This window comes from Camelus bactrianus, chromosome 15 (genome assembly GCF_048773025.1).
Source record: "Camelus bactrianus isolate YW-2024 breed Bactrian camel chromosome 15, ASM4877302v1, whole genome shotgun sequence".
In the NCBI taxonomy this organism is placed as follows: domain Eukaryota; kingdom Metazoa; phylum Chordata; class Mammalia; order Artiodactyla; family Camelidae; genus Camelus; species Camelus bactrianus.
In genome coordinates this window covers 33,394,343-33,409,482 of record NC_133553.1, presented here as the reverse complement: position 1 = coordinate 33,409,482, position 15,140 = coordinate 33,394,343, and the positions used below count along the sequence as shown (strand labels likewise).

Below are 15,140 nucleotides of genomic sequence, written 5' to 3'. Positions count from 1 at the left end.
TTGCTTCCAGTTCCCCAAAGAACTGGTCTGTCACCTAGGCCAGATTGTATCTCCTTAATTTGCTTTTTTGTATCAGTGAGAAGAGCTCTAAACAAGGAATTCCATGTTTTAAAACTTTAAGGTTTACTTTATCATGTCTTCAAAAGCTTGCAGAAGGCATTTAGTAAGATCTCTTTTCCTTGAGTTGTAAGTTAAACCCAGGGTAAATCTCTTATTTTTATTAGCCCCTGAATATTAGTTTTTTGTTTTACTTTATATTGGATAGCTCAGGCAACTCTATTGGTTTCCTTTAGTTTGTTTAATTAATATTTTCTGAGGGACAGATATGTGCCCAGCCTTATAATACCAAGAAGGGGAAGCGTTTTTCCATTGAAACATACCTATCCCACAACATAATTAAGCAAAAGAGGTTTATATAAAGCCCACTTAAATATACCAATTTTACAAACTCCTGTCTCAATTTTATTAACTCTTATACCTTTAATTTTAATATTCATTAGGTCTAATCAATATTTCTTATTTTTAGAAGGAGTGCCAGAAGCCTTTTTTTTTTTTTTTTTTTGTCCACTTTATCTAATTTTATATAAAAGTCTCTGGGATCACCAAGTTTGAGCCAAAGGACTTAGGCCCTTGTAAATTTTTCATTTGATCAATTGGTCTGTTGTCCCAATCATTGATCAAGTATCTCAGTCTATAGATATTGTTTTCCAGCCCTATAAATGTATACATTTTAAACTGGGGTAAATAAAGCGGACTTGTTTGAACTTTAATGTTGGGGACCGGTAGGTGATCTCTTTGGCCTTTTTTTTTTTTTTTTTTTTAACTTTACATAGTGTAGTATCAAAACCTTGTATCTTAATCCAAAAATGTCCATTTTATTTATCCCATTCAAAATAACCATCTAAAAATATTTATCCATTTGGGGTAAGTCCCTTATTTTTTTTGTTAAGAAAAAATCTTTTGACATTTTTACATTCCTTTTTTCAGTTACTCAACCTAATTAACATTAATTATTCTAGTGTTTTTATTAGGATCTCTAAAACCATTGAGGGAAAGGGAAAACACAAATGTAGCTTTCCAAACCGGTCTTTTCCCTCATTTAAACTAAGTTCTCAGGTTAACCATTAGATATATTTTCCCACCTTTAAACTTGATTGATTTTAATATGTACCAATAAAACAGCTGTTTATAATGAGAGCTCTCTTAATTTTCACCAATTTAGAAGTTTTTCCAAATTAAAGGATCCATCATTTGGCCATCAATTAATATACATATATAGTGACTTTAAACCAATAAGATGAAGAGGCTTTTCCACATGAGAGTGGGGATGTTGCCTAAATAAAATTCAAAAGTTTACTCCCCAAAAGGTAAAGGCCTTTGTGGCCCAGGCTGATGCAACAAAGGTTAAAAATGGCAAAATGCCTGAGAATTGGTACAATCAAAGAACTGTTGAGAAACCCAATTTATTTCCTTGGCCGCCATATGTACACAATACTTGTACCTTTTGCATGGCAGAGTCCAAGTTTTCCTTTAAAAAAAAAAAAGGAAACACATATATACATACACACTCACACATAAAACACCCAGAGAAAGACAAAACATCTACATTTCAAGGACACAGGAAGAGAAATCCAAGTTCCCCCTAAAGGGGCTTTTGTTTTTATAAGGTCAGAATTCCAAAAAATGTTTTATCAGGCTTGGCTAGTTATTTTCAGAGTGAGATTTTTAAATTCCCAATTAAAGTTGTAAGTTTTGTACGTAGATAAATCTGGCTAGGTTATTAGTTGGAGGCTGGCAATCTATCATTTCTTTTTCTTTTGTTTTGAAAGTTCTATTCCCCATTTTAAGATCAGGTTGTCAGAATAAAATTGGAAGTAGGTTTTCCCACAGGGACAGCTGCACAGCATGAGGTCTTTGCCTCTACCACTCCTGCAAGTTTCTCAGTCACCTGAGAAAGCTGTTGCCAGCCAGGAGGAGGGCCCCGTTTTTGGAGTTGAAAGGTTTCTCATAAGAGTTTTACTTTTATCCTGACAAATTTAATGGAGGTAGCCAAATTGAGGAAAGCGTTAGACCAGCCTCTTACCTAACCACTCAGTCCAGACCCCAGTATCTTTCAACTAGGCCCCACTCGGGATGTCTCCATTGAGTGGGTATTCCCCTGGTATCTTTCAACCAGCCCCATCCAGGACATCTCCACTGAGTGGGTATTTCCTGGCGTCTTTCAACTAGCCCTACCCGTGGAGTCTCCACTGGGTGGGTATTTCCCTGGTATCTTTCAACCAGCCCCACTCGGGACGTCTCCCCAAGGTGGGTATTTCCCGGTATCTTTCAACCAGGCCCCACCCAGCATGTCTCCACCTGGGTGGGTATTTCCCCCCAGTATGTTTCAACTGGAGGGCCAGGTACCTGGATACACTGCCAAATAAAACTCAGGATCATCAACCAATATGGGAGATCCGAGAACCAGGAGAGACTCACCCAAATTCGTCTGGACTCCATGAGGAGGCGGATGGGCACGAAGGGCCTCTGCTGGTACCAAGGCTCCGGTTCCTTGTGGAGTTCAGGCGAAGGAGAGAAGTCTGCTCCGGGTCCCTTCGTGGTCACCAAAACTGTTGACTGAAATAAACGCGCAGCCTAAAAGTTAAAAGTTATGTTTTATTTGGCGGAAGGACTCGAGCCGGGATGACAGCCTCTCAGATCTCTCTGAGGGACTGCTCCGAAGAGGTAGGGGAGGCGCTAGGATATATAGGAGCTTTACAACAAAGACCAGGTAGTTGGAACAATAGAAGATTACTTGTTATCTAAAGAAAACCAGGCATTTCAAGTTAAAGAATTTAGTGCTTTTCTATGTGTGGGAGGAAGCAAACATTTGGGCTCACTGAATTCATTCCTTTGACAAGCACCTAGCTATCTAGGGCCAGTATCCTATTCTTTCTTATTCTGAGTCCACTCAGAGGGCACCATTGTGAGTGGCTGCAGAGGCTGGGCTGCAGGCCTGTCCCCACTGGGGGGTGGCGGCAGCCACTGATGACTTGGTTTCAGCATTCTTTGTTTACTGATATGTTTGCAGTATTTTCACTCACATTGCAGTATTCTCGTTCACAGTAGGATATTTGAAAAGTCTAATGAAAACTCTTGATTTCATGGAACTATTGGTAGAAGGGTTAGGGGGACTAATGAATGTGTTTCTAGTCTTTTGGTTTTGTCTGGAATATTGCTGGCTTTTAATCTATGTTTTTTTTAAATTGAACTGTTTATCAAATGTTTGTTTCCCTATCAATATTGAAAGTTATTGTTTTACTTTTAACCACACTGTTGCCGCCAGCGTTCAGAATAGAAAGAGAACTCTCTTAATGGGGTTGTCACAGAGTATAACTACCCAATGCTTGCTTTAAGTCCATTGCTAAAAGCATGTGTACCATGCTTGTGTAACAACTGGGTGTAAGTGATAAAATGTTTGGCCTATAATGTGTTCACGATATCTGATTAGTTTTCCCCCAACATAGGTAACTAGGCAAACATAAAGGAGGCCTAGCACCCAGGGACATGATCTAAATTTGGGGCAGGAGCCACCACCCTAGCGTCCAGGGACAGATATTTTGATCGTCAATACTTTCTGTTGAAAGATTTGCAATCTAAAGGGGAAATGATGGGAAAATCTGCACATATTGAGGTGTGGGGAAGTCATTCTGGCTTGTACATGGTTTTGTTACAGAAATGACAGGCCAGCCAAGAAACAAGCACCACTCGGAGGGTTGGAGTACTCAGATGAATTACGCCGGCAGGCCCAGAGGGGCTTCTGCTCCAAAGCTCTGAGCACCTCCAAGACGTGCGCATGAGGTTTTATAGGGTAAAGTACAAGCTTGGGGTATTCGGCCAATAGGCATGGGACAGCTTTAGCAGCATCTTTATCACAAAAATGGAGGCAGGGAGGTAGCAAACCAACATTCCAAAGCCAGATATGTATCTTTGAAAATCCAGCTGGCTAGCAAAAAACATGAACAGCAAACCAACACTAATTAACTTAGATTTACAAGTTAGTCCAGCAGAACTCAGATCAGTATTCCGATAGTTAGATTTGTGAGTTATCTTGTTAGACCAGCCCGGCTTTTCCTTCACAGTTTGACTGAAACTTTACTGACAAAAATGGCCTGTTTTATGGCCTTTCAGGCATGCATTATACATCTGCTTTGGTCTTGAGGAGGGGAATGCATTTAAAAGTCAAAATGGAGTAGCTGTGGTTCAGACATCTAAGGTAAAACTAGGTGGCCATTGTAGATGTGATTTGAGACATGTTCCTGTATTGTTGAACTCAAATTTTCTGAGCTGTGTCATACTAAGGATGCCACTGGCCATTCTCAAAGCAGTGTCTGCTGGCAGATGGCAGCTGTAACCTTATGACCTCAAGTTCTCCTCTTGTAACTTAAATTTTTAGATAATAAAATTGTTTTGGGTCAGATATTAGCAAGAAAAAGGAGACATGTAGTGGCCAATAGCTCCTGTTATATATATGTTAATATTGCATCAAAAGTTAAGACCTACTCAGATAAAAGTAGACAGCTGGCTGCAAGTCTCCCCCAGAATGCCAGGTGCAGACTGGTTTTCAGGCTTATTCTCCTAAATTCCTCAGGGAATGGGTTCTTAATCATGCAAGACTTGAATCCAGGACTTGGAACTCGGGTATATTTGCAACTCGGTGTCCATTTCCCAAATCAAGGTAGGGCTATGCCCCGTTTCAGCAGGAACTCGCCAGAGCAGTCTCTGTCCCATTCCCTGAAAGATCTGGGGAGGAATGAAATAGGACTGGAGACTGAAATCTAATTCCTCTGCCAAGCTGATGATGAACCTCTCTGTCCAGAATATTCCTCTTCTTGTCCAGCACCTGTTTTCTTCAAGATTGAGGAGTATCAAAGAAAAGAGGGGCAGACTGTAACCAAGCAAGACCCTATGGGGCCTTCCCAGGACAGACCCCTTCCCCAATATCCTCTGCTGTACCTCTCTGAAGTACCCAGAGAATAGTATCTCATGCATATTTCCTGAGTTTTTCAGATGTTAAAAAACACACCACCAAGTGGAAGAAATTACTACTTAATGATCATGAGCACCTAGCCCCCAGACCTCCTGGTGCCAAAGGATTGATCACCATCAGTCAGAGAATTGCGCACAGCTGATCACATACCCTGGGTTGCCCTTCTCTCAGCTGGTCTTTAAAAATGCTAAGCTGAAACCCTTTGGAGAGTTCGGGGTCTGAGGGGCATGAGCCATCCTCAGTTCTCCCAGCTCAGCCCAGCAATAAACCTTTCTCTGCTCCAAACTCCAAAGCTTCAGAGTCGGGCACACGAACTTGAGCTTGGTAACATTTCTGTGGGTCCTCATAACAATCCAGTGAGGCTGATAGTCTAAAGCCCCTTTCCCAGATGAGGACACTACAGCTTTGACAGAGGCAAAACAGTCAGTCCCAGGTCACACAGCTAGTAAGGGACCAGCAGGATGAAGCCCAGCTCAGCTCAGCTCAGCTCAGCTCAACAGACCACTGAAAAGTGCTCTCACGGCATCTGTGTGCTGTATCTTATTCACTTGGGTCCACGGATTCGCTGGCCCTTCTCTGACATGTTCTCCCAAGAAGCTCAACTTTAACTCCTAGAAGCCTGCCTCCCCCAACCCAGGTCCTTAAAGCCCAGCTCAGGGCAGGTTGGGCTCCCCGCTCTTAGCTGTGTGACCTGGAGTGAGTCACTTAGCATCTCTGAGCCCTCAGCCTTCTCATCTTTAATATGAAGATAACCTCTCTTCCCTACTGACCACACAGGATGTTGCATCAGTGGAGATCATGTACTTGGACTTGCTCTATTTCATGTAAGGCACTGCCTGATGTTCCATGGGCAGAGGCTATCCCCCTCCCTAAATTGTCTCCCCCAGAACTGAGCGTGCTCTAGACAAGCATGACTCCTCTCTGTCTCCCCCAGATCCATGCTCTTGCTGCAGGGAGTCTCAGGGCCGTCCTGATCTGTGGTAGAGAAAACCCCACGGGCATCTGGGTGAACCCTAGTTCAGCTGTGATCAGTCCCCGGAGGCCCCAGTGTTCACTGAGCCACGGCAGCATGCTAAGCATCATGCTGCAGACCCCGGGAGTGGGTGCTGAAGGCCCTGCCTCAGGGGCCTCGGGGTTCACTTGGAGACGTGGTATAATCAGCGCAGAAAAGCACGGTGAATGTGACCCTGCACGAGCTCGCGCTGCTGCAGACGCAGGTACTTCGGGGTTAACATAGCCCTCAGAGAAGACTTCCCCGGGCTCAACCAGGCTGTGCGGCTCAACCAGGCTCAACCAGGCTGTGCTGCGGAAGCCAGGCGGGCTGCCAGGCAGGCTGCATGCCAGAGTTGGGGGATGGCTCCTTCTGCTCAAAAAAGACAGTGCGGAAAAGCTGGAGGGGGCTCTTCAACTGCCCAGCATTTTCCTTTTTCAGTCCACTTCAGGTCTAGGTCTTCTTGAAGAAAACAAATTTTTGAAAATATTTTTAAACATTTAAATAGAGCTTTTAACACGACATTGTCCCCCTTGATTTCCTCATAGGCTTGTTTATATTGTTTATACATTTGGGGGGTATGTGTTTGGGGCTCGTTTATACATCTTCAAATGTTTATGAAGGTTGAGGTGGAGGAATGGGCAGAATAAGTGTGGAGGGAAGCATCTTCCTCCGCTACCCACCCCCCCGCCCCATCCTGGCTCCTGCGGTTGGGGTTCTCACCCCACTGCACACTGCACTCTCCCGGGAGCTACAGGTGAGCACCCTGCAGACGCTGCACCCACGCACAGAAGTGGACTCATTGGTCTGGCCTGAAGCCCAGGGATCTGCATTTGTTTAAAGCCGTCAGGTGATTTCCAGTGTGCAGCCAGGGCCAAGACCCCAGGGACGGCATGCCCACGTCTGCCCCACTGGCCAGCACTGGGAGCTGGTGTTTCAGGTCTTCTCTCCCCCAGGAGCATCTCATCGGCCGGTCACTTGTGTCTCCCTGCAGAGTCAGCCCTCCTCCCTGGCCATGCTGGACCTGCTGCATGTGGCTCAGGACATCGCCTGTGGCTGTCAGTACTTAGAGGAGAACCACTTCATCCACCGGTGAGTCTGGGTCACCCTGCTCTTCCCTCGCCTTCTGTGTGATGCTTTGCCCCGTGTCTCAAAGTCCCAGCTCTCCTCTTCAGAGCAGAACAATAGGTCTCTCTCGAGCTATTGGGATGGTTCAGCTTGTTCGTCTCTAAGGTGATTACTATGTCAGGGCTTCATCTGCCCCACGTGTAAAGCGGGCATCATAAAACAGCCATACCAGTGCCGGAGACCCGGGGGAGCGCTTTCCGACCTCCTGCAGGGGCTGCGGCCTGTGTCTGGCAGGGGAGCTTTCAAGTCCTACATCACATTAACATTTCCCTCTTCTAGAAGACTGTGCTCCTTAAGGGAAGCTTAAGGAGTTTATATTTTCACATACCTGACTATGGGTAACTCGAAGGCAAGGACCCTACTTTATTTATCTTCAGATCTCTGATGGATAGAGCGGCACAGTAAATATTTATTGGATAAATTATTTTTTTCTAAACTACTCTGAAATGAAGAATATTGATTTTTTTTAAACTCTGTACTTCATTTCTTCCACTCTATATGATCTTGTGTTTAAATGGTGTTTGGACTGGGACATCAAGTTCACGTGTAATGCTAGAGACATGAGAGATGACACATATTTCTTTCCATGTGGCTGTCGATGACTTTGTAAAGTCAAATAGATTGTTAGGCTTTTTGCAAAGCTCTTCCTAATGATTTGCTCCCAATTTAGTCAATAACAACCTGGTGAACTGATAAGCATTTATTAACCCGTCTTTAAAGAGTATAAGACATGTTCCTAATAATTAGAATGTGTAAATACGATGTAGAAAATGAGAGAAGCTGTATGAGTTTCAGGGATAGAAAAGCGTAGAAGCAGATAACAAGTTATGCTTTCCTCCCCAATAAAAATGAAGAAGTTAAAGATCAAGAAATACACTGGCCGAGCTTCCCCAAACCATTCCTAAACCCAGGCCGTGAGCTCACATGGGCTCCTCCTTTGGCTGTCACTTCATTTCGGTCTTCAGATCGCCCTCTTGATTCTAAACCGTCCCAGCTCACAGGTCACGGTGCTTGAGAGAAATGAGCAAAAGCGAAGTCAGGCCCAGTTCTTTATGTTCTCACCCAAAGCCACTCCGCGTCAAAGCAGAGTCAGCCCTGCCACTGCTGCTCTTGCCCTTTCTGCGGTGTCCAGAACCTTCCAGAAATCTCAGCTCTGGGCTTTATTGTTGCTCAGACATGACAAGGTTGTGCTCTTCTTGGAATTAGTCCGTGGTTAGAGCCACTTTCCATCTTTTGTCTACATCCCCTAAGTCAGGGCTCACCTGAGAGCACCCCGTGCTGGCACCTTGGTAACTTGGGGTCTCTCCCTTCACTTCTCCCTGAGGTCGTTTCTACTTTTTCTGAGATCATTACTACGTTTTATACGTAGTAACGTACTACTACGTTAGTAGTCACCAAGCATCCAGATTCTCTGGCTGAGGGTCAGATCCATCTTTCCTCTGACTTTTTAAAATCTGCTTTCCAAGAGGCATGATACATTTTTACTATATCCAGTGCTCTGTTACTGGAGATAAAAAGATAACAGGATGGATAAAGGATCACATGCTCTCAAGATTCCTGTCACTCCAAATCTGTGAATAGTCACCAAAGACCGGAATTAGATCCCACAGTAATAGTTTGTTGCTCCTTTAATCTTTTTTGAGAAATGAGGTTGTCAAAGATTAAATCAAGAATGTATCAGATGATCTGCTTTATAAGCAAAAGGCAACTATTAGGAGAAATTGTCCATCTCAATCAGAGCTTTTCCTCTGGGCTAACCGGTTTTAGGAAAGCACCTTTTACACCTCTAACTGGCTGTGAGGTCTGCGGTGCACCCCCACGACAGGTGACTTCATTATTTCCATCCTCTAGCCCATATCTGCCTTAAGAGTCACAGACTCCCATGCACGCACCTCCTGAATTCAGAGTGGAACTCTCCATCAGATCCACACACCCATTTTTCTATTAGATCTGTTTCCTTTGGACATGGTTTATTGCCATTTCAAGAAATATGTGTCATGCCGCCAATTCTTGGATTGGTCTCTGATACTACATTACTTTCTTGCCATTAAATTCAACATCACTTTTTTAAGCAACCATTCCATGCACATCAACGAAAAGACATTTCCAGAGCCATACATACTATTCCTGGTCTCCCTCACTGTATTTATCTTGAGATGCACTGGCTATATATCCCACTATTTTTCTTCTTTTTGATGTCATGTATGTTATGCTTTTATGGTTTTATTAGGGCGTTTTATGCACCATTGTGCCTCAAAAGTCAATTTAAACCTTCTGGATGAAGACATGGCACTAACAGCATCCATCTCCCACCCTGACCCACTGTTCTGGCATCCTAAGCCATGACCCCCTAGCCAGATCCTGTGTTTAATACAATCCAGTTGTTTATTTTCCATGTCCTTCTTTCTTGACCAAAGATCAGGACCTTCATGAAACCAGTTGAAAATATGAAAACACCATCAAGTAGTACTTTTTTCTGTCCAGGAATTAATAGTATTATTAGAGACCCATTCCACACTTCTTCTGACGCATCCTTTGTTCCCACATGCATGTCAGAAATGGGTTAGCAGTTAGCAAGTAGAAGCTGATGACTCTTGGAAGGATTCTGATCATACCGTACAGGCGTGCTACCGGAAAACAGGCCGTCTGGAGTCTAACAACAAAGAATACACAATAACTTCATAGCTCAACGGAAGTGATTCTTCAGCCACGTAGCCATGATGCCTACAAAGGCTTTAGATAAAATCATGGATGTAAGAACCATATGGCTGAGTAAAAAATAGAACCAGAAATATTCGGGAATACCTTGACCTACTTGAATTAGATCATGGAAATCATACTGTTCCAGAACACGCCTTCAAACAACCGCAGAAAGCAGCCAGCAATCTGTACAGAACAGCAGCCTAAAGCCAAATACGTTTCTTCTGTCCCTTTATTGTCTTATTTTAGCTTACGTTTTTTTAGTAAAATAAGGGTAATGATAGCACCTTGTTCCTTATAGGGTTGTGAGAATTAGATATGAAGCATTCAGAACAATGCTTAGTACACAGTAAAAGGCCAGTACATTTCCTAGTTCCTATTATAGTTATTTTCATTATTATTACCCCACTAAACATTTTCAGTCATCTCCACTAATCCTTTTCTATTTCCTGTTAGTTCTGAGACCTACATTTGCTGTAGCTAATTCTTTCATACTGAAGTGTAATGTAGTAAAGGAAATACAGGGTAGAAAGGGGAACTGTTTGAACTTCAGGTTGGAGGTGGAAAAACTTGTGATAAATATTAAACATTATCTTCCCAGGAATAAAATTAGGAAGTACATTCTCTCATTTTTTCCTTCCCAGGGACATTGCTGCCAGGAACTGCCTCTTGACCTGTCCAGGCCCTGGGAGAGTGGCCAAGATTGGAGACTTTGGGATGGCCCGAGACATCTACAGGTGAGTAAGGACCGCCAGCACCCATCAGAGTGCACCTCCTCAGCCTCATCCCCTCAAGAGAACGGGACGAGTCGTCTCTGGTGCCTTGTCAACTTGCCACCTAAATGTCACTAAGTTCCTTTTCAGGACACAGGAAACCTTAATTATTGCTTATGCCTGAAAGGCTGATGCTAGGACCACGCTGCCTCAGTAATTGACACTAAGCTGTTACGTTGTCTTTCTGGTTCCAAGTCTTTAATCCCGGCATGTTCTGGGACACAGAATAACCCAGATACTTGATATGAGAAAAGTTTCTAAGTAAACTTTAATTACTTAACCCCTTTCCTCAATGCCCAGGAATTCTAAGCAGCCTGAGCTTCTGTGACCCCCAGCAAGAGCACCTAGAACTGGCAGGAAACCGGGCCCTGCTCACTGCTCTTTTCCCATTTCTGCCAGGAGACACAAGACTAGAGGTCAGAGTCCTAAGCTAAGCAAAGTACTTAGCTCAGTTTTGTTTATTTTTCCTTTTCATATTCTCAAAGCTACATTAAAAACTAAAATTAAAAATTTAATTTAAAAAACCCCACGCCTATTGTATTTTATCTCACTCTTCTCTTCCCAACCCCTGGTTTCTTCTTTGTCTAATTATTTACAGTAGGGACTTGCTCCATGAACTGAGCAGGTCACTCCCTCGTGTGGTCACTAATTACACCTTCCCTAATCTGGGGGTAGAGTGAGGAAAGATGGTCACGCAGACCTTCCTCTCTTTGGAGAAGAAGGGAGCCCTTTGAAGGCTGCCAACAGAGCTGGTAGCAATCCCCATGGGGTGAGAATGCTGACGGCATCCTGGTACCACAGGGTAGCAGCACATGGAAGATTGTGAGTTAGCAATGTCTTCAGCCACAGTCATCCACCACTGGTCTCCACTGCATTACCCTGGTGATGCTCCACTTTGCTTTCTTTTACTACCCAGAATCCCAGTGTTCCTGCTCTGCCTTCTCAGAGCCCCCGGGAGTGCCTGTGCTGTAAGATACAAATGTGACTTCAGCGAGCCCTCAGTGATTGGCCCCTTCCTCTCCATTCTCAGCTCAGACAGTTCCTAACTCTAGGCTTCACCACCCTCACTTACCTAGTCCCTCAGTTCCCACATGTCCCATGCAATCCCATGTGTCAGCCCTCTCTGAGAGCTTCTTGGCCAGTCAGCTCCATCAATGCCCCCCACGAAGCTTTCCCTGTACCTTACCCCCACCTTGGGTAGAACAAATCCATTCTTTGGTCGCCGAGTTTCGTACATACCTACATCATCACATGTTGTGCTGTACTGCCATTGTTTCTTCCGCTGAACCATAGCCTTACTTGTGTCCTCAGCATGCAGCAGGGTACCTGACACATGCTAAATACTCAGTTCATGTTTATTGAAGTAATTAATTAATCTAGGCAGCTGGGGCTGCGGGTGCCTCCGATCACCTACCCGGCAGGAGGACACAGGGCAGGGGTGATGCTGGCTTCAGAGGTATAAATTAATTCATAAGCTTTCTATCAGTGAGCTGCACTAATAACATCACTGACCAAAACTAGTAAGTTAACTCATACCTCTGAAGCCAGCTCCCCACTAGCCCTGTGTTCTCCTCGGGGCTGTGCTGTGGGAGGCAGCTTCCCACCAGCAGCCTAGAGTATTCGCTGAGCGCCTGTATTCAGTTAGCCATGGTGTGAGGCCATGGAGGACCCCCTTGCGGGAGACACCAGCCTGCTCTCAGTTCTCCCGTTTTGCATCTAGTGTTCCTGTGGATCATCAGGAACATCAGTACACATAAGGTTGGAGTAATGTTATTCATTGTGAGTTATAATAAACAAAACCCATCAGGGAAATCAAACCATCTGCTAGTGGGTATTTTAGTCATTGCATAGATCTTTTCTTTCCCGCCTCCAGCGGGCTCTTTTGTCTCCTATCAAATGACACTCAGGTTGCTAACTAAATGATCTGTGTCCCTGCTCTCCTTCTGAATCACGAGAGCCCCTCATTAATTTCAGCTTATTAACAGGCAGACCTTGCTGTCACCACTCTCACAAGTTACCTGGCCGAGCTTCCGCTCAGAGCCATCTCCAGAACCAAGCCTGGTTTTCTCTTCTCCCCGCAGAGCGAGCTACTACAGGAAGGGAGGCTGTGCGATGCTGCCGGTCAAATGGATGCCCCCAGAGGCCTTCATGGAAGGAATATTTACATCTAAAACAGACACGTGGTGAGTCTTTCTGCTGCCTCCTCCTGGTCTCACTATGGGCCTTATGGTAGAGCTCATGGGCCAGATGATACCACACCCACGTGGGGAAAGTAAGAGGAGAATCAGCATCTCTCGACCAGCGGGGCTCGCAGACATGGGCATCTATCAACAGAGCATCAGGGTCATCAGAGAGGCTTGGTAAAACACAGGCAAAACACTGGACCCCGCCCTGACAGCTTAGGATTCAGAAGGTCTGGGGTGGCTGAGAAGTTGCATTTCTAGCAAGTTCCCAGGTGGTGCTGATGCTGCCAGCTGGGGGGCCACTCATTGAAAGCCACGCGTAATATTGTAACATAATAATGAAGTTGTGTTTATACCAGGAATGCAGTGTTAAGATTAGAAAAATGGATCAATGAAATTCTCCACACTGACAGAATAAAAGAGAAAAGGAAATAATTATCAGCACAAAAGTGCTGCAGGTGACTGGTGAGACCCCTTCTGCAGCTGAAAATAAGTTTGGAAATCACTTCCTGTACATTAGCTCTCCAGAACTTACTCCTCCTGCATAGCTGAGAGTTCATACTCCTTGACCAGCTTCTCCCCATTTCGCCTTCGTCCTAGCCCCCGGCAACTACTGTTCCACTCTCTGCTTCTATGATTCCACTTGTAAGTGAGGTCATGTGGTATTTGTCTTTCTGAGTCTGACTTACTTCCCTTAACAGACTGTCCTGTTGGTTCATCTATATTGTTGCAAATGGAAAATTTCCTTCTTCTTTTTTTTTTTAATCTTTAAATATCCACATTTCTTTTCTTTTTAAACAAAATTTATTCTAGGAAGAGCAACTCATTGAGAGATAAAATCATTTAAAAATTTACACTATGTACTGTTTATTGTTTCAAAGAAGAGTTTAGAGCTTTAGCTTTTTAAACTTACATAGTTACCAAAGGAATAAAGCCAACCACAAAATAATCAACAGAATGCAGTAATCCAATCATAAAGGACAGTCAAATGAGCTAACACATATTCAAGAAATCAGTCATCTAAGTTATAAATAGGTAGCTCATTTGTGTCTTTTTTTTTTTTTAGATTCCACATATAAGCGATATCATATGGCATTTTTCTTTCTGCCTTACTTCACCTAGGATGATGATCTCCAGATCCATACGTGTTGCTGCAAATGGCATTATTTTATTCTTTTTTGTGGCTCAGTAGTATTCCTGTGTGTGTGTGTGTGCGTGTGTGTGTGCACGCGCGCGCACATGCATGTACATGCGTGCGTGTACACACATATACAAGCCATATCTTCTTTATCCAGTCCTCTGTTGATGGACATTTGGGTTGTTTCCATTTCTTGGCTATTGTACATAGTGCTGCTGTGAACAATAGGGTGCATGTGTCTTTTTGAATTATATTTTTCTCTGGGTATATGCCGAGGAGTGGGATTGCTAGATCATATGGTAAGTTTATTTTTAGTTTTCTAAGGAACCTCCATACTGTCCTCCATAGTGGCTGCACCAATTTACATTCCCACCAACAGTGTAGGAGAGTTGCTTTTTCTCCACACCTTCTCCAGCATTTATTAATTGTAAACTTTTTAATGATGCACATTCTGACTGGTATGAAGTGATATCTCATTGTAGTTTTGATTTGCATCTCTCTAACAATTAGCGATGTTGAGCATCTTTTCATGTGCTTGTTGGCCATCTGTCTGTCTTCAGAGAAATGTCTGTTTAGGTCTTCTACCCATTTTTGCTTGGGTTGCTTGTTTTTTTGTTAATAAGGTGTATGAGCTGTTTGTGTATTTTGGAAATTAGTCCCTTGTCTTTTGCATCATTTGCAAATATTTTCTCCCATTCTGTAGGTTGTCTTTTCATTTTGTTGATGGTATCCTTAGCTGTGCAGAAGCTTTTAAGTTTAATTTGAGCGTATTTGTTTATTTTTGCTTTTATTTCCATTACTCCAGGAGCTGGTTGAAAAGACATATTGCTGTGATTTTTGTCCAAGAGCGTTCTGCCTGTGTTTTCCTCTAGGAGTTTTATAGTGTCTGGTCTTACATTTAGGCCTTTAATCCATTTTGAGTTTATTTTTCTACATACTGTTAGAGAATGTTCTAATTTTAGTCTTTTACAGGTAGCTGTCCAGTTTTCCCAGCACTACTTGTTGAAGAGACTGTCTTTTCTCCGTTGTATATTCTTGCCTCCTTTGTTGTAGATTAACTGAACATAAGTGCATGGGTTTATTTCTGGACTTTCTATACTGTTCCATTGATCTATGTGTCTGTTTTTCTGCCAGTACCATACTGTTTGATTACTGTAGCTTTGTAGTACAGTCTGAAGTCAGGGAGCTTGATTCTCCC

At 43.5% G+C, this 15,140-nt stretch overlaps 1 protein-coding gene across 2 annotated transcripts in view; it reads left to right on the top strand.

Annotated features, from left to right (window-relative positions):
- ALK (ALK receptor tyrosine kinase) overlaps window positions 1-15,140 on the top strand; it is a 678,275-nt gene that overhangs the window by 646,406 nt on the left and 16,729 nt on the right. For both annotated transcript variants that reach the window (XM_074341849.1, XM_074341848.1), the window contains 3 exons: window positions 7,015-7,112; window positions 10,493-10,585; window positions 12,703-12,804. In XM_074341849.1, coding sequence (XP_074197950.1) covers window positions 7,015-7,112; window positions 10,493-10,585; window positions 12,703-12,804 — 293 coding nt within the window. The remainder of the gene's footprint in view (window positions 1-7,014; window positions 7,113-10,492; window positions 10,586-12,702; window positions 12,805-15,140) is intronic.